We start from the raw sequence: 23,756 nt of genomic DNA, 5'->3' as shown, positions 1-23,756 counted from the left end.
TACTTTTGACTTCTTTATCCACTGTGCTGAGTTCCAAAATTTTAGAGCAAGAAACGAGTTTTTTAGAAATTTTTATTTTGAAGACGGACTAAAAATTTTCATTCTTTTCAAATAAACTCCGTAACTTTGTCAGATTTATTCCAAAAACTGTGAAATTTGGAGATTTTACTACGTTCGACTTCTTTATCCACTGCGCTGAATTTTTTTAGAAATTTCTATTTTGAAGTCCAACTAAACTTTTCATCATTTTCAATTAAATTCCGTAACTTTGTCAGATTTAATCTGTAAAATCTGTAAAATCTGTAAAATTTAACTGTAAAATTTGGGGATATTAATACGCTCGACTTCTTTATCCACTGTGCTGAATTACAAAATTTTAGAGCAAGAAACGAATTTTTTAGAAATTTTTATTTTGAAGACGGTCTAAAAATTTTCATTATTTTCAAATAAACTCCGTAACTTTGTCAGATTTATTCCAAAAACTGTGAAATTTGGAGATTTTACTACGTTTGACTTCTTTATCCACTGTGCTGAGTTCCAAAATTTTAGAGCAAGAAACGATGTTTTTAGAAATTTCAATTTTGAAGACCAACTAAAATTTTCATCATTTTCAAATAAATTTCGTAACTTTGTCAGATTTAATCTGAAAACTGTAAAATTTAAAGGTTTTACTACTTTTGACTTCTTTATCCACTCTGCTGAATTCCAAAATTTTAGAACAAGAAACGAATTTTTTAGAAGTTTTTATTTTGAAGACGGACTAAAAATTTTCATCATTTTCAAATAAATTCCGTAACTTTGTCGGATTTTATCCTAAAACTGTGAAATTTGGAGGTTTTACTATTTTCGACTTCTTAATCCACTGTGCTGAATTCCAAAATTTTAGAGCAAGAAACAAATTTTTTAGAAATTTCTATTTTGAAGACCAACTAAAATTTTCATCATTTTCAATTTGATTCCGTAACTTTGTCGGATTTTATCTTAAAATTGTGAAATTTGGAGTTTTTACTACTTTTGACTTCTTTATCCACTGTACTGAATTCCAAAATTTTAGAACAAGAAACGATTTTTTTAGAATTTCTATTTTGAAGACCAACTAAACTTTTCATCATTTTCAATTAAATTCCGTAACTTTGTCAGATTTAATCTGAAAACTGTAAAATTTAAACGTTTTACTACTTTTGACTTCTTTATCCACTGTGCTGAATTCCAAAATTTTAGAGCAAGAAACGAATTTTTTAGAAATTTCCATTTTAAAGACCAACTAAAATGTTCATCATTTTCAATTAAATTCCGTAACTATGTCAGATTTAATCTGAAAACTGTAAAATTTAGGGATATTAATACGCTTGACTTCTTTATCCACTGTGCTGAATTACAAAATTTTAGAGCAAGAAACGAATTTTTTAGAAATTTTTATTTTGAAGACGGACTAAAAATTTTCATCATTTTCAAATAAATTCCGTAACTTTGTCGGATTTTATCCTAAAACTGTGAAATTTTTAGGTTTTACTATTTTCGACTTCTTAATCCAATGTGCTGAATTCCAAAATTTTAGAGTAAGAAACAAATTTTGAACGAAATTTGGACTGGAGCAGAGAAAAGTCTTTTTAACGTAAATTTGATTCTGATTCTAAATCAGAAGCCGAACTTTTCATTGCAGTTTCCATAAGCGAACTCCGACGATTTAAAACCAATCAGTGATTCTCCAGCTGCCGTTTCTCAATTTCTTGAATCAAATCATTGCGTGAAATTAGTCTCTGAAATGTTGCAGTTCCACTTTCAGTGACATTTAGGTTTAGGTTAAATATGAGCGCCTTCATTGCCATTGATATGAAGTCGCGGTGTAAAATGATTATGCAAACGAAATAATTTAAATGACTAAAAGCTTGCAAATCGAGCAAACATCTTCACGTAGTGCTCTATTTTTAAATGAACGATTGACTATTTATCTACTTTTTGGAAACAGATCAAAAATCTAAACACTCTGAAACTTTTGTAAAGCGATCAATTTACTAATAGAAAAAAATCGGTAACTGGACTGCCTGACGCAACAAAATTTCCATTTATTTCCCAAGTCGCTCGCCCACGCAAGCATAATTTTCCTCGCATTTTCTGCATACTGCCTGTATAAACCCACACCTGACATTCATACAATATCATAAAAAGCAAACAATTTCTACTTTGCATAAATCGTCGGAAAAATACCTCCATGTACAGCAAACTTAAAAATAGAGTCCTGGGCTAAAAATACGACGGGCGTCACGGTGCCAAATACGTCACGTGACTAGAATTTTCTTTTTAGAAAAGTACGCGACGCGTCACGTGATTTGTTATGAACACGATAATTGTTGTAAAATAAGAGAGCCAAGAGAAATTGCGTAAATGTCGGTTGACCCACATTGGCAACAGGTATGATCACAGGTGTTGGATAAGTTGGCTGTGGCGACTTGTTTCTTTGATGCTCACATGTTTAGTTTTGGTTGCTATGTCAACTACGTGTTGTTTGTTATTGAATTATTCGAATAATAAAAGGAAAAATGTGGCCGTTCTGACACTGTTCTAACATTCTTGTTCTTTGATTCTTTTTATGTTAGAGGTCAGTTTTTAACATCAGATCTGTACGGTTATAATTAAGCAAAAATTCGGATTTCACACACTAAAGAGGTAATTGCACCTTTCCAATAACCGTTGGCTTTTGAAACGATGAGAATCAATTTGCTACTATGATGAGACCATAATAGCTAAATTACTGTATTTCAGCGGTAGTCTTATAAAGTTGAGAGGAAACGAAGAGCCGAGGATCAATATAATATAAAACATCTGAAGGAATCGAAGGAATAATTTGAAAGTACGACCAAAAAAATAAAAAAAAAATTCTAGTTTTGAGAATTTTACATCCGAAACTTTAGTCGACCATAATTCAATCATTAGTTGTCGCATGTAGATTTTGACCCCGGATTTGAAATCTGCGCGAAATTCTACTTAAAATGAGCCCTAATAACGCAAGTTTTTTGTTACTTTTAGTCAAGGTTTTTTTTCGACAAAATCAAATATGTAGTTATGAAATTTATTTTTTGGCCTCATGAATTGTAAACGTCAAATTAACATTCAATTGACATCTTCGGAAACACTAGATTTACAAGCGCCCTGGACGTTTACACACGCCGTGCGGTAAAAATTGCCCAAATCGTCTGCTTTTCAGATGCGTTTATAAATTAAAATCACTTTACCATAATGAAGATTGATCACCAAAATGGAATTTACCTAAATTATTATCTCAATTAAGACAATATTTCTATTTTTAAAGTAATATTAAAACGTTTTTTATACAGCGCCATCTTGTGTACTTTTTGTGCACCAACTACAAAATTGCCAGAATTGACAGATGATGAAATTTACAAATGTCAGATGTGACAGTTCTCATGAATTTTGAAAAACCCATTTATTTAAATTCAAGTTTTTCGGCCAAAAAGTTTAATACCACTCTTGTGCGTTAACCATTTTACAGCGCTCAATCATTAAAGCAAACTGATTTCGCGCTGTAAAATGTAAGTTACCATACGCGACTGTAAATAACTATTTTGGCCTCATGAATTGTAAACGTCAAATTAACATTCAATTGCCATCTTCGGACACACTAGATTTACAAGCGCCCTGGACGTTTACACACGCCGTGCGGTAAAAATTGCCCAAATCGTCTGCTTTTCAGATGCGTTTATAAATTAAAATCACTTTACCATAATGAAGATTGATCACCAAAATGGAATCTACCTAAATTGTTATCTCAATTAAGACAATATTTCTATTTTTAAAGTAATATTAAAACGTTTTTTATACAGCGCCATCTTGTGTACTTTTTGTGCACCAACTACAAAATTGACAGAATTGACAGATGATGAAATTTAAAAATGTCAGATGTGACAGTTCTCATGTATTTTGAAAAACCCATTAATTTAAATTCAAGTTTTTCGGCCAAAAGGTTTAATACAACTCTTGTGCGTTAACCATTTTACAGCGCTCAATCATTAAAGCAAACTGATTTCGCGCTGTAAAATGTAAGTTACCATACGCGACTGTAAATAACTATTTTGGCCTCATGAATTGTAAACGTCAAATTAACATTCAATTGACATCTTCGGAAACACTAGATTTACAAGCGCCCTGGACGTTTACACACGCCGTGCGGTAAAAATTGCCCAAATCGTCTGCTCTTCAGATGCGTTTATAAATTAAAATCACTTTACCATAATGAAGATTGATCACCAAAGTGGAATCTACCTAAATTATTATCTCAATTAAGACAATATTTCTATTTTTAAAGTAATATTAAAACGTTTTTTATACAGCGCCATCTTGTGTACTTTTTGTGCACCAACTACAAAATTGACAGAATTGACAGATGATGAAATTTACAAATGTCAGATGTGACAGTTCTCATGAATTTTGAAAAACCCATTCATTTAAATTCAAGTTTTTCGGCCAAAAAGTTTAATACAACTCTTGTGCGTTAACCATTTTACAGCGCTCAATCATTAAAGCAAACTGATTTCGCGCTGTAAAATGTAAGTTACCATACGCGACTGTAAATATCTATTTTGGCCTCATGAATTGTAAACGTCAAATTAACATTCAATTGACATCTTCGGACACATTAGATTTACAAGCGCCCTGGACGTTTACACACGCCGTGCGGTAAAAATTGCCCAAATCGTCTGCTCTTCACATGCGTTTATAAATTAAAATCACTTTACCATAATGAAGATTGATCACCAAAATGGAATTTACCTAAATTATTATCTCAATTAAGACAATATTTCTATTTTTAAAGTCATATTAAAACATTTTTTATACAGCGCCATCTTGTGTACTTTTTGTGCACCAACTATAAAATTGCCAGAATTGACAGATGATGAAATTTATAAATTTATAAATGTCAAGAAAGCCAATTTTATCAGAAATAAATGTCGGTTCTTATGCGGTTCTAAATAAAAATAGCACTGACATTGACCATGATGTTAAATAAGAAAGCAATGAAGACTGTTTAGCCAACATTAACAACAAAATAATACTCGCAATAAACAACTAATTAATTAGACCAACAGATTTTCCTCCACTTTCCTTTTCAAATCTGCCCATGCCCTCCTTAATAAATAATTCTTCATGAAAGTCGTTGATATCTCTATGATTGATGAGAAGAACCCAATTTGTACTCATCCACTCTCATGGTATTGTTCGTGTAATATATGGACCAAGAGCTTCCCATGCGGTCTAATTAATTAGATTAGAGGTGATTTAATGGACTTTTAGTCATTAATCCAGCCCCGGTAAAAATGAAACCAATGTTAGAAAATAGTTGGACGAAAGCTAATTTATATTCCAGTCAAGTTTACGTTTAGGTTTAGACAATCGACGCACGTTACATTAAAATGTCAGAGTTTTATTTATCACCGCGCTCTTTATCAAGAATTTGAAAGTGACTATTATCAATTTATCACTTTGATCGCGGTTATGATGAGTCGGTTTTAATTTCGAAGGAAACTTATTAGGATGATGATACTTATTTTTTTATGACGTGCTTGTCTGTGTAATTCTGTTTTATGTTTGTGTATAACTTATTTTTACAGGCTTGGTTGTATATTTAAGTCCTGTCGGTCATAACTGCACTTGCGTGCCAAGATTTTAATAGATATTAAGATTGGACGAGTTTTTTTCTATAATGAAAATAGTATTAATTTCCATTTTGGAATTGCTTTCCTATTGATTGTATGACATCAGCAGGCTTTTAATCGACAGTAATTACGATCGATAGAGGAATTTGATTGGAGCAAATTAATAAAAAGCGAAAAAATAGACTGTTGCGTTGTCGATTATGTCACAACTTGTTCCTTATTTAGTATAAAAAAAGTTCGTGAGTCATTAAACAAGAAACCTTGAAGAAAATAATGTTATAATCTCTGTCTATGACGATAAATATTTATCCATTGTTAATGGTGTTAGTTTGAAATTAATAACACCTTTAAATAAACCATGCCAGTGTTGAATTTGCATTTTACAAAGCGAATAAGGTCGATTTCCATTTATGGCGTTGCTCGTCTGTAAGAGGGTATAATTATCATTTTTATAAAGTTCATGGTAGGGAAAGATCGCCGGTTGTTGTTTCATGGGTCAAAGCATCCAGACTACTTGCATCTTTCAATGGAACATTAATCAAGTAATGAAGTCAAAGAAATTACAATGATACTCACAATGGGATGATGGATGATAGCTTAGGAAGTGCGATGAGGAAAAATGGTGGTAACTTGAGAATTGAAAGGAAATTCAGGCGTTGAAAACCAAATTTCATAGTTGTGGTACTAAAATTACCAAAATTATGAAATTTAGTGGCGGCTGAGGGAATTTTTTGCTTGGTCTCAAAAATTCTAATTTCTAAAATCTGTGTCTTTTGCTCAACAATTTTCCAATTTGGTAGAGTTAATATACGACTCAAAAGTAGTAATTTTCCTAAATTTCATAGTTGTAGCACTAAAATTACTAAAATTACGAATTTTAAAGGAGAAAGTGGGAACTTTTTGCTTAGTCTCAAAAATTAAAATTTCTAAAATCTGTGTCTTTTGCTCAACAATTTTCCAATTTGGTAGAGTTAATATGCAACTCAAAAATAGCAACATCCCTAAATTTCGTAGCTGTGGCACTAAAATTACTAAAATTACGAATTTTAGTGAAGGAAGAGGGAACTTTTTGCTTGATCTCAAAACTAAAAATTTCTAAAATCTGTGTTTTTCGCTCTACAATTTTGCAATTTAGTACAGTAAATTAACAACTCAAAAATAGTAATTTCCTCAAATTTCGTAGCTGTAGCACTAAAATCACCAAAATTACAAATTTTAGTGAAGGAAGAGGGAACTTTTTGCTTGATCTCAAAACTAAAAATTTCTAAAATCTGTGTTTTTTGCTTTACAATTTTGCAATTTAGTACAGTAAATTAACAACTCAAAAATAGTAATTTCCTCAAATTTCGTAGCTGTAGCACTAAAATCACCAAAATTACAAATTTTAGTGAAGGAAGAGGGAACTTTTTGCTTGATCTCAAAACTAAAAATTTCTAAAATCTGTGTTTTTTGCTCAACAATTTTGCAATTTAGTACAGTAAATTAAAAACTCAAAAATAGTAATTTCCTCAAATTTCGTAGCTGTAGCACTAAAATCACCAAAATTACAAATTTTAGTGAAGGAAGAGGGAACTTTTTGCTTGATCTCAAAACTAAAAATTTCTAAAATCTGTGTTTTTTGCTCAACAATTTTGCAATTTAGTACAGTAAATTAAAAACTCAAAAATAGTAATTTCCTCAAATTTCGTAGCTGTAGCACTAAAATCACCAAAATTACAAATTTTAGTGAAGGAAGAGGGAACTTTTTGCTTGATCTCAAAACTAAAAATTTCTAAAATCTGTGTTTTTTGCTCTACAATTTTGCAATTTAGTACAGTAAATTAACAACTCAAAACTAGTAATTTCCTCAAATTTCGTAGCTGTAGCACTAAAATCACCAAAATTACAAATTTTAGTGAAGGAAGAGGGAACTTTTTGCTTGATCTCAAAACTAAAAATTTCTAAAATCTGTGTTTTTTGCTCTACAATTTTGCAATTTAGTACAGTAAATTAACAACTCAAAAATAATAATTTCCTCAAATTTCGTAGCTGTAGCACTAAAATCACCAAAATTACAAATTTTAGTGAAGGAAGAGGGAACTTTTTGCTTGATCTCAAAACTAAAAATTTCTAAAATCTGTGTTTTTTGCTCTACAATTTTGCAATTTAGTACAGTAAATTAACAACTCAAAAATAATAATTTCCTCAAATTTCGTAGCTGTAGCACTAAAATCACCAAAATTACAAATTTTAGTGAAGGAAGAGGGAACTTTTTGCTTGATCTCAAAACTAAAAATTTCTAAAATCTGTGTTTTTTGCTCTACAATTTTGCAATTTAGTACAGTAAATTAACAACTCAAAAATAATAATTTCCTCAAATTTCGTAGCTGTAGCACTAAAATCACCAAAATTACAAATTTTAGTGGAGGAAGAGGGAACTTTTTGCTTGATCTCAAAACCAAAAATTTCTAAAATCTGTGTTTTTTGCTCTACAATTTTGCAATTTAGTACAGTAAATTAACAACTCAAAAATAGTAATTTCCTCAAATTTCGTAGCTGCAGCACTAAAATCACCAAAATTACAAATTTTAGTGAAGGAAGAGGGAACTTTTTGCTTGATCTCAAAACTAAAAATTTCTAAAATCTGTGTTTTTTGCTCTACAATTTTGCAATTTAGTACAGTAAATTAACAACTCAAAAATAATAATTTCCTCACATTTCGTAGCTGTAGCATTAAAATTACCAAAATTACAAATTTTATTGTAGAATGTGGGAACTTTTTGCTTGGACTCAAGACTAAAAATTTCTAAAATTTGTGTCTTTTGCTCTACGATTTTGCAATTTGGTAGAGTCAATACACGTCTCAATAATAGTAACTTCCTCAAATTTCGTAGCTGTAGCACTAAAATTACCAAAATTACGAATTTTATTGAAGGATGTGGGAACTTATTGCTGGGTCTCAAAACTAAAAATTACTAAAAGCGGCGTCTTTTGCTCTACAATTTTGCAATTTGGTAGAGTTAATACACGGTTCAAAAATAGTAACTTCACCAAGTTTTAATATTTAGCTTATTTGTGGGGTAAACCGTATAGGTACGCAATTTACGTAAATGTGTAGGTACGCAATTTACGCAGTTTGTCACGCAGAATTCAAAACTGTCATTATTTTTCCTACACGTCAACAAAAAACAGAATTAGAAGCGATTGAAATAATCTCAATTCCTGGGTGTGATCCCAGAAATCAATGGTCTTGAAAGTTGGCACCGACCAAATTGACGTTGCAGTTGCGTTAGAAATAAAAACTTAGATTTTTCAATATTGCCAATAAAAAAAAATCAAATAAACAATGAAAAAGCAACACAACAATCCACATAGCTCAATTTCTTCAGTTTTGTGCGTTTTTTGTCATCAACATCCAATGAATTGATTCAGTTTTTACAGTTTTGGAAATCCAGCCAATCAATGAAAAGTTGCGATCGAGGTGGTTCTTCGCGTACGTTTTTTGTCACAAAAACTACTTTGATAAGGATAGTGCGGGCCAATAAACGCAATCTTTTTTGCGTTTTAATCCAATTCCCTTCACATCCTCCATTTTGTTGTGAAGAAAGGGTGGATCTTTAAATAAAAATTTCTAAAATTCGTCCCCGTCACTCTAGAAGTTTGTGATTTGGCAGGATTAATAAACATGTCAGAAGTAGTCACCTTGGCAAGTTTCGTCTTTGTAGCATTAACACCATCAGAGATACAATTTTTTTAATCTGCACGATTTTGGCTCGTCCAAAAAATTCCAAAATTGCTGAAGAATCTTTAAATAAAAATTTCTAAAATTCGTCCCCGTCACTCTAGAAGTTTGTGATTTGGCAGGATTAATAAACATGTCAGAAGTAGTCACCTTGGCAAGTTTCGTCTTTGTAGCATTAACACCATCAGAGATACAATTTTTTTAATCTGCACGATTTTGGCTCGTCCAAAAAATTCCAAAATTGCTGAAGAATTTTTTTTTACTTTTCTTTGCACAGTAGTCAATATGTTTACCGAAACCTTAAAAAATATGTTTAAGTCTCCCACAAAACATCAGCTGCATAAAAATAATTTATTGCAAAAGTTTAAAAATACAACATTTTAACAACTACAATTTTTTATCATTTTCAATTAAAGTCCTTAACTTTGTCAGATTTAATTCCAAAACTGTGAAATTTGCAGGTTTTACTCTTTTTGACTTGATTGTCTACTGTGCTAAATTCCAAAATTTTAGAACAAAAAACAAATTTTTTTGGAAATTTTCATTTTGAAGACGAACCAAAAATTGTCTTCACTTCCAATTAAATTCCGTAAATTTGTCAGATTTCATCCTAAAACTGTGAAATTTGGGAGTTTTACTACTTTTAACTTGTCTATCTAGTGTGCTAAATTCCAAAATTTTAGAACAAAAAACTAATTTTTTGGAAATTTTTATTTTGAAGACGAACCAAAAATTGTCTTCACTTCCAATTAAATTCCGTAAATTTGTCAGATTTCATCCTAAAACTGTGAAATTTGGAAGTTTTACTACTTTTAACTTGTTTATCTACTGTGTTAAATTCCAACAATTTAGAACAAGAAATAATTTTTTTACAAATTTTTATTTTAATTTTAATTTTTATTTAACTAAAAATTTTCTACAACTCGTTTCTTTCGATCTAGAAGTTTGCCAGTATTAATAAACACATCGGAAGTAGTAACCTTGCCAAGTTTCGTCTCTGTAGCATTAACACCATCAGAGTAACAATTTTTTTAAATCTGTACGATGTTGGCACGTCCAAAAAAATTCCAAAATTGTTGGAGACTTTTGTACAATTTTTTTTTCTTTTCTTTGCAAATTTCTCACACTGTTTACCGAAACCTTGAAGAATATTTTTAAGTCTCCCATAAAACATCATCAGCTGCACAAAAATAATTTATTGTAAAAGTTTAAAAATACAGACATTTTATACCAGCAGGTTTGTAAACACGATCTAGAAAGGGTTATAAATCTTTAGTGCATCGCTTCTTGTGTGCTTATTTCCGTACCAATTTTCGTCCATTTTATAGATTACACTTTATTCTAACCGAGAACAAACACAATCTGAAATAAGTTTAGTTTGATGTGGTATAAAACCATTAGCTTTTTATTTTTAGACACACAAATAAACATTGAATTTTGGGAGTATGACCTAAAATCCATTTAATCGATTCGATTTTAATGGAAATTTTTTCCGAATTTCTCGTTACACTACGGAGAGTCTATAAATAGAAAAGTCGGCAATTTATAACAAGCAATTAAGTGACAATGCCGCCGATGTTACTACAAACCTACACTTTAGATCCAGTAGGAAGTTTTAACAGTTTTTAATAAAATGGAGCAGCGAGTCGCGAAATGACGCGATTGGAATAATAAATATCAGAAATTATTTTGATGAAAACTTAAAAATAAAAGAAGTCAAAACAAACAAGTAGAACCGGCGACTCCAAGAGGTTCTATGTAAATTCACCACATAACCGAGCCATAAATTTGATAACAAATTAAGATAATTATCGCCGAAATCACCAGTTTAAATTACAGGGATCGTAAATCCACGACTTGGTGATGTACAAGGTGAGTCAGTTATGAAACCGAAATTGCCTTCAAAAGCGAGGAACTTCATTAAAGTTATAGCAAATAAAGCGAGTTTGAAGACACGGATTCGATACCTATAAAATGGGTTATAAATACAAAAATACTTGCTCTGGCGCGGTGCCAGTGCGAATTTCCTCCGAAAAACGCCGCAAAAATGACCTCTTAACAACGAATCTTCGTCATTTCAATGCAACTCGAAAATAGTTTTGGTCCGAAAATTTTGGCACCTACATGCAGCAAGGCAATGACGATCCTCGTCTTCCCGCTCTGCACGGCGATCGTGCTGATGGTGGTGGTTTTGGCCATCGCCGAAGAAGTGGCCGTTTCGTCTTTGGTATCCATTTGTAATAATCACAGACACATGTCACTCACGCAAATTCGCGTCAATGGGCCTCAAATCGGTTCGATTTAATGGCGTGTTATTTTCGTTCGCTGGGAACCTCGTCGACGGAGCCGCGAAAACACACTGAACCAAAATGTTGGTCGGCTTCATAACTGCAGCGTTACGATGACCACATCGTGTCTGTTCCCTTCTGTTTGGCCTGTTTGTTTAACATGTGTGAGTGTGAGGCTACAATGGTCAAAGCGATCAACAATTGGTTGCATACTGATTTCGTACGTGATAAAGAGATGCTTGCAGATGATGACCTGGATTGAACTTGGAGGAAATGCGGAAAACGGGGCGGCATTAGTCAGAGATAATTGGAATGATTTGATAAGTACACAGAGAGGCTATTTATAGCGATTTGGTGTGAGCATTTGGGGTTCAAGTGGCCGCCAAAAATACACAACTTTTCTAGTGGTTTCAGTAAGAAATCCACCTAATTAATATATCACGGCCTAAAGCCGATGGCATTCTAAACTCGCATGTTAGCAGCAGATGTCCTTTTTGCTCTACATGCATTTGCAATTAGAATGCACCACTGATTCACCAGCTACAGTGACAATCACTAATCACTGCCCAGTTATTCGCCCGATTTCAGTCTAATGGACTTTTTGTGTTGATTTACGCCGTACTTAGCTTCCCGTTGGGAAAATTCGGATCAAATATCTTTAATTTCATACTTTTTAATACGTTTTTTTTCAGGATTGGAGACTAAACATTTGGTTGTAGTTTTGTAGCAACAGAAATGTGTTATTTTATACACATGTTACAATGGACGGTTTACAGGGTCCTAAATATAAATACATCTATCACGTTCTGTCTACATCTTTTAACATTAGGTCTTGTTTAATCTTTTCTTTTTTATCTTGTAACAGATTTTACATGCGTGTTGTCGTGACTGAAATTTAATCCACTCAGTGTACATTTAAAAGAGTTATTGTAAGAAGGATGAAATAAGAATTTGTACGAAAATAAGGAGAACTTACAGACAACCGCAAAGAATGTGAAGAAAATCTCGAAAATTTGGATATTCTAAGGAATTTTGAAAGAATTTGCAAAATGTTATTCTGAAGGAACCCATAAAAATATACAGTATGGCCCATATCGTTGTGAAATTAGGACTTTATATTACTTTCGACTTGTTTATCTACTGTTCAAAAATTTAGAGCAAAAGGCAAATTTTTTAGAAATTTCTATTTTGAAGACGAACTAAAAATGTATCGTTTTCAAATAAATTTCGTAACTTTGTCAGATTCAATCCGAAAACTGTGAAATTTGGAGGTTTTACTACTTTCGATTTGTTTATCTAGTGTACTTAATTCCAAAATTTTAGAGCAAAAAGAAATTTTTTGGAAATTTTTATTTTGGAGACAAAGTAAAAATTTTCATCACTTTCAATTAAATACCGTAACTTTGGCAGATTTTATCCCAAAAATGTGATATTTTAGTACTTTTGAGTTGTTTATCTAAACTGTACTAAATTCTAAAATTTTAGAACAGAAAACTAATTTTTTGGAAATTTTTATTTTGAAGACGAACCAAAAATTGTCTTCACTTCCAATTAAATTTCGTAACTTTGTCAGATTTCATGTTAAAACTGCGAAATTTGAAGGTTTTACTACTGTTGAGTTGTTTATTTACTGTACTAAATTCCAAAATTTTAGAGCAACAAACAATTTTTTTAGAAATTTTTATTTTGAAAACGAACCAAAAACTTTCATCATTTTCAATTAAATTTCGTAACTTTGTCAGATTTCATGTTAAAACTGTGAAACTTGAAGGCTTTACTACTTTTGAGTTGTTTATCTACTGTACTAAATTGCAAAATTTTAGAGCAAAAAACAAATTTTTTTGAAATTTTTATTTTGAAGACGAACCAAATACTCATCATTTTCAATTAAATTCCGTAACTTTGTCAGATTTCATGGTAAAACTGTGAAACTTGAAGGTTTTACTACTTTTGAGTTGTTTATCTACTGTACTAAATTCCAAAATTTTAGAGCAAAAAACAAATTTGTTTGAAATTTTTATTTTGAAGACGAACCAAATACTCATCATTTTCAATTAAATTCCGTAACTTTGTTAGATTTCTTCTTAAAACTGTGAAATTTGAAGGTTATATTACTTTTGACTTGTTTATCTACTGTACTAAATTCCAAAATTTTAGAGCAACAAACAAATTTTTTAGAAATTTTTATCTTGAAGACGAACCAAAAACTTTCATCATTTTCAATTAAATTTCGTAACTTTGTCAGATTTCATGTTAAAACTGTGAAATTTGAAGGTTTTACTACTTTTGAGTTGTTTATCTACTGTACTAAATTCCAAAATTTTAGAACAAAAAACAAATTTTTTTGGAAATTTTTATTTTGAAGACGAACCAAAAATTGACTTCACTTCCAATTAAATTTCGTAACTTTGCCAGATTTCATGTTAAAACTGTGAAATTTGAAGGTTTTACTACTGTTGAGTTGTTTATTTACTGTACTAAATTCCAAAATTTTAGAGCAAAAAACAAATTTTTTAGAAATTTTTATTTTGAAGACGAACCAAAAACTTTCATCATTTTCAATTAAATTCCGCAACTTTGTCAGATTTCATCTTAAAACTGTGAAATTTGGAGGTTTTATTACTTTTGACTTGTTTATCTACTGTACTAAATTCCAAAATTTTAGAGCAACAAACAATTTTTTTAGAAATTTTTATTTTGAAGACGAACCAAAAACTTTCATCATTTTCAATTAAATTCTGTAACTTTGGCAGATTTCGTCTTCAAACTGTGAAATTTGGAGGTTATATTACATTTGACTTGTTTATCTACTGTGCTAAATTAGAAAATTTTACAGCAAAAAATATTTTTTTTAGAATTTTTTATTTTGAAGACGAACCAAAAACTTTCATCATTTTCAATTAAATTTCGTAACTTTGTCAGATTTCATGTTAAAACTGTGAAATTTGAAGGTTTTACTACTTTTGAGTTGTTTATCTACTGTACTAAATTCCAAAATTTTAGAACAAAAAACAAATTTTTTTGGAAATTTTTATTTTGAAGACGAACCAAAAATTGTCTTCACTTCCAATTTTTCGTAACTTTGCCAGATTTCATGTTAAAACTGTGAAATTTGAAGGTTTTACTACTGTTGAGTTGTTTATTTACTGTACTAAATTCCAAAATTTTAGAGCAAAAAACAAATTTTTTAGAAATTTTTATTTTGAAGACGAACCAAAAACTTTCATCATTTTCAATTAAATTCTGTAACTTTGGCAGATTTCGTCTTCAAACTGTGAAATTTGGAGGTTATATTACATTTGACTTGTTTATCTACTGTGCTAAATTAGAAAATTTTACAGCAAAAAATATTTTTTTTAGAATTTTTTATTTTGAAGACGAACCAAAAACTTTCATCATTTTCAATTAAATTTCGTAACTTTGTCAGATTTCATGTTAAAACTGTGAAATTTGAAGGTTTTACTACTTTTGAGTTGTTTATCTACTGTACTAAATTCCAAAATTTTAGAACAAAAAACAAATTTTTTAGAAATTTTTATTTTGAAGACGAACCAAAAACTTTTATCACTTTCAATTAAATTCTGTAACTTTGTCAGATTTCGTCTTCAAACTGTGAAATTTGGAGGTTTTATTACTTTTGACTTGTTTATCTACTGTGCTTAATTAGAAAATTTTACAGCAAAAAATAATTTTTTAGAAATTTTTATTTTGAAGATGAACCAAAAACTTTCATCATTTTCAATTAAATTTCGTAACTTTGTCAGATTTCATGTTAAAACTGTGAAATTTGAAGGTTTTACTACTTTTGAGTTGTTTATCGACTGTACTAAATTCCAAAATTTTAGAACAAAAAACAAATTTTTTTGGAAATTTTTATTTTGAAGACGAACCAAAAATTGTCTTCACTTCCAATTAAATTTCGTAACTTTGCCAGATTTCATGTTAAAACTGTGAAATTTGAAGGTTTTACTACTGTTGAGTTGTTTATTTACTGTACTAAATTCCAAAATTTTAGAGCAAAAAACAAATTTTTTAGAAATTTTTATTTTGAAGACGAACCAAAAACTTTCATCATTTTCAATTAAATTCCGCAACTTTGTCAGATTTCATCTTAAAACTGTGAAATTTGGAGGTTTTATTACTTTTGACTTGTTTATCTACTGTACTAAATTCCAAAATTTTAGAGCAACAAACAATTTTTTTAGAAATTTGTATTTTGAAGACGAACCAAAAACTTTCATCATTTTCAATTAAATTCTGTAACTTTGGCAGATTTCGTCTTCAAACTGTGAAATTTGGAGGTTATATTACATTTGACTTGTTTATCTACTGTGCTAAATTAGAAAATTTTACAGCAAAAAATATTTTTTTTAGAATTTTTTATTTTGAAGACGAACCAAAAGTTTTCATCATTTTCAATTAAATTTCGTAACTTTGTTAGATTTCATGTTAAAACTGTGAAATTTGAAGGTTTTACTACTGTTGAGTTGTTTATTTACTGTACTAAATTCCAAAATTTTAGAACAAAAAACAAATTTTTTAGAAATTTTTATTTTGAAGACGAACCAAAAACTTTCATCATTTTCAATTAAATTCCGCAACTTTGTCAGATTTCATCTTAAAACTGTGAAATTTGGAGGTTTTATTACTTTTGACTTGTTTATCTACTGTACTAAATTCCAAAATTTTAGAGCAACAAACAATTTTTTTAGAAATTTTTATTTTGAAGACGAACCAAAAGTTTTCATCATTTTCAATTAAATTTCGTAACTTTGTTAGATTTCATGTTAAAACTGTGAAATTTGAAGGTTTTACTACTGTTGAGTTGTTTATTTACTGTACTAAATTCCAAAATTTTAGAACAAAAAACAAATTTTTTAGAAATTTTTATTTTGAAGACGGACCAAAAACTTTCATCATTTTCAATTAAATTCCGCAACTTTGTCAGATTTTATCTTAAAACTGTGAAATTTGGAGGTTTTATTACTTTTGACTTGTTTATCTACTGTGCTAAATTAGAAAATTTTACAGCAAAAAATATTTTTTTTAGAATTTTTTATTTTGAAGAGGAACCAAAAGTTTTCATCATTTTAAATTAAATTTCGTACCTTTGTCAGATTTCATGTTAAAACTGTGAAACTTAAAGGTTTTACTACTTTTGAGTTGTTTATCTACTGTACTAATTTCCAAAATTTTAGAGCTACAAACAATTTTTTTTGAAATTTTTATTTTGAAGACGAACCAAATACTCATTATTTTCAATTAAATTCCGTAACTTTGTCAGATTTCTTCTTAAAACTGTGAAATTTGAAGGTTTTATTACTTTTGACTTGTTTATCTACTGTGCTAAATTAAAAAATTTTACAGCAAAAAATAAATTTTTTTAGAAATTTTTATTTTGAAGACGAACCAAAAACTTTCATCATTTTCAATTAAATTTCGTAACTTTGTCAGATTTCATGTTAAAACTGTGAAACTTGAAGGTTTTACTACTTTTGAGTCGTTTATCTACTGTACTAAATTCCAAAATTTTAGAGCAACAAACAATTTTTTTAGAAATTTTTATTTTGAAGACGAACCAAAAACTTTCATCATTTTCAATTAAATTTCGTAACTTTGTCAGATTTCATGTTAAAACTGTGAAACTTGAAGGTTTTACTACTTTTGAGTTGTTTATCTACTGTACTAAATTCTAAAATTTTAGAGCAAAAAACAATTTTTTTTGAAATTTTTATTTTGAAGACGAACCAAATACTCATCATTTTCAATTAAATTCCGTAACTTTGTCAGATTTCTTCTTAAAACTGTGAAATTTGAAGGTTTTATTACTTTTGACTTGTTTATCTACTGTGCTAAATTAAAAAATTTTACAGCAAAAAATAAATTTTTTTAGAAATTTTTATTTTGAAGACGAACCAAAAACTTTCATCATTTTCAATTAAATTTCGTAACTTTGTCAGATTTCATGGTAAAACTGTGAAACTTGAAGGTTTTACTACTTTTGAGTTGTTTATCTACTGTACTAAATTCCAAAATTTTAGAGCAACAAACAATTTTTTTAGAAATTTTTATTTTGAAGACGAACCAAAAACTTTCATCATTTTCAATTAAATTTCGTAACTTTGTCAGATTTCATGTTAAAACTGTGAAACTTGAAGGTTTTACTACTTTTGAGTTGTTTATCTACTGTACTAAATTCCAAAATTTTAGAGCAACAAACAATTTTTTTAGAAATTTTTATTTTGAAGACGAACCAAAAACTTTCATCATTTTCAATTAAATTTCGTAACTTTGTCAGATTTCATGTTAAAACTGTGAAACTTGAAGGTTTTACTACTTTTGAGTTGTTTATCTACTGTACTAAATTCCAAAATTTTAGAGCAACAAACAATTTTTTTAGAAATTTTTATTTTGAAGACGAACCAAAAACTTTCATCATTTTCAATTAAATTTCGTAACATTGTCAGATTTCATGTTAAAACTGTGAAACTTAAAGGTTTTACTACTTTTGAGTTGTTTATCTACTGTACTAAATTCCAAAATTTTAGAGCAACAAACAATTTTTTTAGAAATTTTTATTTTGAAGACGAATCAAAAACTTTCATCATTTTCAATTAAATTTCGTAACTTTGTCAGATTTCATGTTAAAACTGTGAAACTTGAAGGTTTTACTACTTTTGAGTTGTTTATCTACTGTACTAAATTCCAAAATTTTAGAGCAACAAACAATTTTTTTAGAAATTTTTATTTTGAAGACGAACCAAAAACTTTTATCATTTTCAATTAAATTTCGTAACTTTGTCAGATTTCATGGTAAAACTGTGAAACTTGAAGGTTTTACTACTTTTGAGTTGTTTATCTACTGTACTAAATTCCAAAATTTTAGAGCAAAAAACAATTTTTTTTGAAATTTTTATTTTGAAGACGAACCAAATACTCATCATTTTCAATTAAATCCGTAACTTTGTCAGATTTCTTCTTAAAACTGTGAAATTTGAAGGTTTTATTACTTTTGACTTGTTTATCTACTGTGCTAAATTAAAAAAATTTACAGCAAAAAATAAATTTTTCTAGAAATTTTTATTTTGAAGACGAACCAAAAACTTTCATCATTTTCAATTAAATTTCGTAACTTTGTCAGATTTCATGTTAAAACTGTGAAATTCGAAAGTTTTACTACTTTTGAGTTGTTTATCTACTGTACTAAATTCCAAAATTTTAGAGCAAAAAACAAATTTTTTAGAAATTTTTATCTTCAAGACGAACCAAAAACTTTCATCATTTTCAATTAAATTTTGTAACTTCGTCAGATTTCACGTTAAAACTGTGAAATTTGTAGGTTTTACAACTTTTGAGTTGTTTATCTACTGTGCTAAATTCCAGAATTTTAGAACAAAAAACAAATTTTTTAGAAATTTTTGTTTTGAAGACGAACCAAAAACTTTTCCGTAACTTTGTCAGATTTCATCTTAAAACTGTGAAATTTGGAGGTTTTATTACTTTTGACTTGTTTATCTACTGTGCTAAATTAGAAAATTTTACAGCAAAAAATAAATTTTTTAGAATTTTTTATTTTGAAGAGAAACCAAAAGTTTTCATCATTTTCAATTAAATTTCGTAACTTGGTCAGATTTTATGTTAAAACTGCGAAATTTAAAAGTTTTACTACTTTTGAGTTGTTTATTTACTGTACTAAATTCCAAAATTTTAGAGCAAAAAAAATTTTTAGAAAGTTTTATTTTGAAGACGAACCAAAAACTTTCATCATTTTCAATTAAATTCCGCAACTTTGTCAGATTTCATCTTAAAACTGTGAAATTTTGAGGTTTTATTACTTTTCACTTGTTTATCTACTGTGCAAAATTCCAAAATTTTAGAGCCAGAACCAATTTTTTTAGAAATTTTAATTTTGAAGAGCAACTAAAAAATCTTTCTTCCATCTGCTTCATCCAGTCATTATTAAAATATTCGTGAAACTTACCTTGCAATACTAAAATAAAAATAATAAAATAAAATAAATCTTCTTTGAAGAGTAAGAGTTATGTGCGCATCTAAATATTTATTACGCACGTAAAAGTTTATCATCGATCTTAAAACCCGAAAATATTTACATCATTGCGAATTCTAATTTCAAAATTCGCGAATTTGTCCGTCCTCAATGCTGCAATCGAAATGATTGATCGCACATTTGGTTGCCTACATCAGCAGCGCCACAAATCCTCCACCAGCCAATAATTTTCGTTCTTCGTCGTTTTATTTTCGCGAGTCAAAATTGATTTACAACACAACTGACCCATTTAATTTAGCACTGCTTTTAAAACTTTTGGCACAAACTCGTATATTTATTACCCATAATTCGTTCAAACCCAATTTTAAGGTCCTAAATTATTGTATTCTATTTCCAAACAAACTTCTGATATTAATAAATTTTATAAGCACCTGTTTTAGTTATGTCACGTTTGTTTACGTTCTATTTCCACTTTACCCAAAAACGAAAAAAAAAGATAAGGTCAGTTGAAACGTCAGTATTTTTTGTTTTCTATAAATACAGGGACGTCCCACAGGCACTTTGAATAAAGTCGCGTTTTAAATTTATCACGAAATGAATTTGGCCCGTGTCGCTAGTTTTGAGTAAAATTAGATCGGGTTGGAGAGAAGCGCATGCAGAATCAATCAAACACAAATGAGAAAAAAAATATATTAATAAAATAAATCATAAAATAAAAAAAATCAACACCTCTTTATTTACATGACTGCACTAAAAGCGACCAAACATTTTTGCTTGTTCTAGTTGTTAGGTAATCATACATACACAGGGCAGGCAAAAATATTTTTATCGCATTAGTAATATAATTATTTATTATATAACATATGTAAATACGGCACGCGCATAATCTATTAGCTTTCTATGGCAGACATGGGTTAAAAAGATTATTTTGTAAAGTAATTACACTTTCTGCAGCTATAATGAGCTACTTAGCGCTCTATTTGTTAATCAAGCTTAATTATGAAATCATAACCAGTGGCACTGGGGTAATCACAGAAACACAATTTCGCCTCTAATTACTCTTAAACTAATTAAAAACACCCTTTGATCGCCTGTTTGGCCGTCGACAATCTCCACTCTTCTTCAAACCCACTTACCTCCTTCATTCTTCGTTCGAACCCTTCGACTTCCGCCGCCACCTCAGCGCCTTCCCCCTTTTTATCCCTCACGGTCTCCGAAGTCAGCACGAACGACGCCACCCCCAAAGTGTGCGAGTGCTGGACTTTAATATGCGTCGTCTCGGTGACCTCGTGGACTATCTTCCCCGGAGGCGCCTCTGGGGACGGTTTCAGAACAGACCTCGCTGGCGGGAGCTCCGGGAGCCCCACCGCCAGAACCATCTTCTCCTTGCTCACGTCTTCGCTGATGGACTTGTCGTAGTCCCACCACGGGGAGTAGCGGTGCTCGCATTCCGAAGCCGTGTTGTAAGAGGACGATCTGGAGTGCTGGAGGGTGCATTCGGAGGCGGTCAAGAACTCGTCGTCGGATTTGAGATCTGAGGGTTTCTGAAAACGAAAGAAGTTTAGTGGGGGTGACCGAGCAAAAATCGCTGTTTTATTAATTATAATTGCGCAGAGAAATGCAAAACGGGACCTCCTTTCACGACAAAATCTGTTTAAATAGCCGCTAAACGCTACAATTTTCAGTCAACTCAGGTCCAGCAACAATATCAAAATGCAAGGTGGAGCAGTAAGTATCAAGACATTTAATTCAGTTTATTGTGGTTTTCTCCCTTAGGTTCTCGCCCTTTTCGTAGTCATCGTAGTCTCAGTCTCCGCCCAGTTCGGCGGCGAAGGCGGCCACCATCACCACCTCGAGGAGTACGTCGATTACAGAGCGAAGCCACGTTACCATTACGACTACCACGTCCACGACTTGCACACCCATGACATCAAGAATCAATGGGAGCACAGAGACGGCAAAGAAACCAAAGGAGAATACAGCCTCTTGCAGCCCGATGGCAGGAAGAGAATCGTCGAATACCGCGCCGGCAAACATGGTGCTGACTACAGGATCAAATACGAAGGCCACAGCGCCAGCGGAGGAATCGGCTCCTTCGGCATCGGTTATTAATTCCAATTCAGTATTATGGGAGTTTTCTATGCTTGTATGACTGTTCTTCTGCCTATGTTGTATATTGTTGTTGTATATTTTTTTTTGTTCGCAATAAAACACGTTGACTTTTAGTTAAAACTGTGTTTAAATACTCACTTCGTTGGAGGGCACATCCATGACGGTGTTCACCGACACGACGGTCTCCGGTTCTGAAGAAGTAACGGACGCAAAAGTCGCCGAAGACGTCAAAACCGAACAGTCCTGCTGAGCGCTGTGCAGCGCCTGGTCCAGTTCTTCGGCGAGGCCTGTCACTTCAGTGAGGCGCTCGGAAATTGCTTCAATGGCGATTTCGTTGTCGCCCACTAAACTACTGTCTTCAGAGCCCAAATCTGTGTCGATGGAAGGACTTGACGCGCTGGGGGCGAAAATAAAAATCCATTAAAAGTGCAAGTAGAGCATAAAATAATTAAAAAGTGTTAATTTTCGTCTAAATTTGTCGTAAATTACACAACTAAGCCCTTGATTAAAATTTTAATCTAATCTCGTTCTATTTATAATGATTTTGTTACAAATACAGATGAAGATAATCCCGATCTGGAAATCCCTCGAGTGTCTAAAATTACTTAAGTTATCGTAAATCTACCGCAAATTTTTTGCTTTCGACGTGCGTGTGCCAGAAGATCGCCACTCTCATCCTTTCATTGTCTTCTTATCACTTATTGTTTGTAAAACTGCCTCTGACTAATCCTTCCAAATTTATCGCCGAAATCAAATTTCCCCGAAAACATGAATTTCGTGGGCGTGCAAACGCGGGCAATTTCCCCAAACTCAACAAAACTCGTTACATCTGCGTTAGAAACAAATTTATTATTAGTACAGTTACTAGGAGCTTAAGGCCACTTTTCAAGCGAATTTTTCTCACCAGAAGATGTTGAACTCGGGCCGGTCCGGCCGCCACTGGCTTGTGTACCGGCCCCACCACTTAAAATTCAAAATTAGATTCGAAAGTACATAAACGTGAGACGACGCAAGATTTTACGTGAAAATTAAGTTCATTTGTGGACAGGAGGTGCTAGAATTGTAACTTTGCGGGAAATTAACTATTTTCTTTGGTTGAGAACAAAAGTGTGCCAAAAGAGTGTTCGCTCGTAAAAATAAACTTAATCGCTCTTGAAATGTTGTCGTTTTTCCGTCTGGCTAAAAATATTTGGGCGATTATTTGGTTTCGGGCTTGAATGAGTGAGCGAAAGTGATACTTTACATTACAGCAACAAAATTTTGTTTGTGGATTTAGATGAATCATCGGAGGCTTCAATTGATCTAGATATCCAAAAACTTTATGAATATTCAAAAATTTAGTTCATTTGAAACGTCATTCGTTTATTTAGGGAAATTTTATCAGTCGGGGCGTAGGTTGGTACCACCGCATTTAAAGCCAACAATTGAAGGGTAATTTAAACTCAAATGTGTGTTTCTGAAAGTTGGGTTTGTTTTCTTTTATTATTTTCGAAGGTCATTCAGCGGACACGAATTGACAAAGTTGACATTTGGTTTAGGTGGCAATAGTGATAGTTATTTTTTTTTATTAAAGTTGGAAGCTTGATAAATTTCGGAAATTTTAGGATGACAAAGTTGGCATCATTGTCCCCCTAGAAATTGACATTTCTAAATTTTGACAAGAAAATTGCTGTGAATCGAAGTTACAATCGGTTTAGATTTGCATACATCATTTTTTCAAGTTTAAAATTAGTGCCCTCAAATTTAAAACGCTTCTAATTCGGTTATTTTTTGACGTACGCACAGTTTTGGATTCTGCGTGAAATTCTACGTTAAATGAGCCCTAAAAACTTAATTAATAACTTAAGACAAGCGAGATATCGACAAAATACATAATTTTTTCAACTTTTTTGCCCCCAAACTTCAAACGCTTCTAATTTAGTTATTTTTTAACGTACCTTAAAAGTTTGCACAGT

General features: G+C 31.1%; 2 protein-coding genes across 2 annotated transcripts in view; one reads left to right on the top strand and one right to left on the bottom strand.

Annotated features, from left to right (window-relative positions):
- sls (sallimus) overlaps positions 1-23,756 on the bottom strand; it is a 145,248-nt gene that overhangs the window by 112,005 nt on the left and 9,487 nt on the right. The window contains exons 8-9 of the mRNA XM_088050807.1: positions 21,940-22,198; positions 20,826-21,233 (exon numbers count right to left, since the gene is read on the bottom strand). Coding sequence (XP_087906933.1) covers positions 20,826-21,233; positions 21,940-22,198 — 667 coding nt within the window. The remainder of the gene's footprint in view (positions 1-20,825; positions 21,234-21,939; positions 22,199-23,756) is intronic.
- LOC148180136 (cuticle protein 19-like) lies at positions 21,267-21,869 on the top strand. Its single transcript, XM_088050806.1, has 2 exons — positions 21,267-21,417; positions 21,466-21,869. Exons 1-2 carry the CDS (start codon positions 21,403-21,405, stop codon positions 21,799-21,801), a joined length of 351 nt encoding a protein of 116 aa, XP_087906932.1. The 5' UTR covers positions 21,267-21,402; the 3' UTR covers positions 21,802-21,869.

The sequence above is a fragment of the Gnatocerus cornutus genome, chromosome 2 (genome assembly GCF_029298725.1).
Source record: "Gnatocerus cornutus isolate USDA-ARS CGAHR chromosome 2, icGnaCorn1.1, whole genome shotgun sequence".
NCBI lineage: Eukaryota > Metazoa > Arthropoda > Insecta > Coleoptera > Tenebrionidae > Gnatocerus > Gnatocerus cornutus.
Note: the sequence above shows the minus strand (reverse complement) of the source record. Positions and strands in the feature narration are given on the sequence as shown.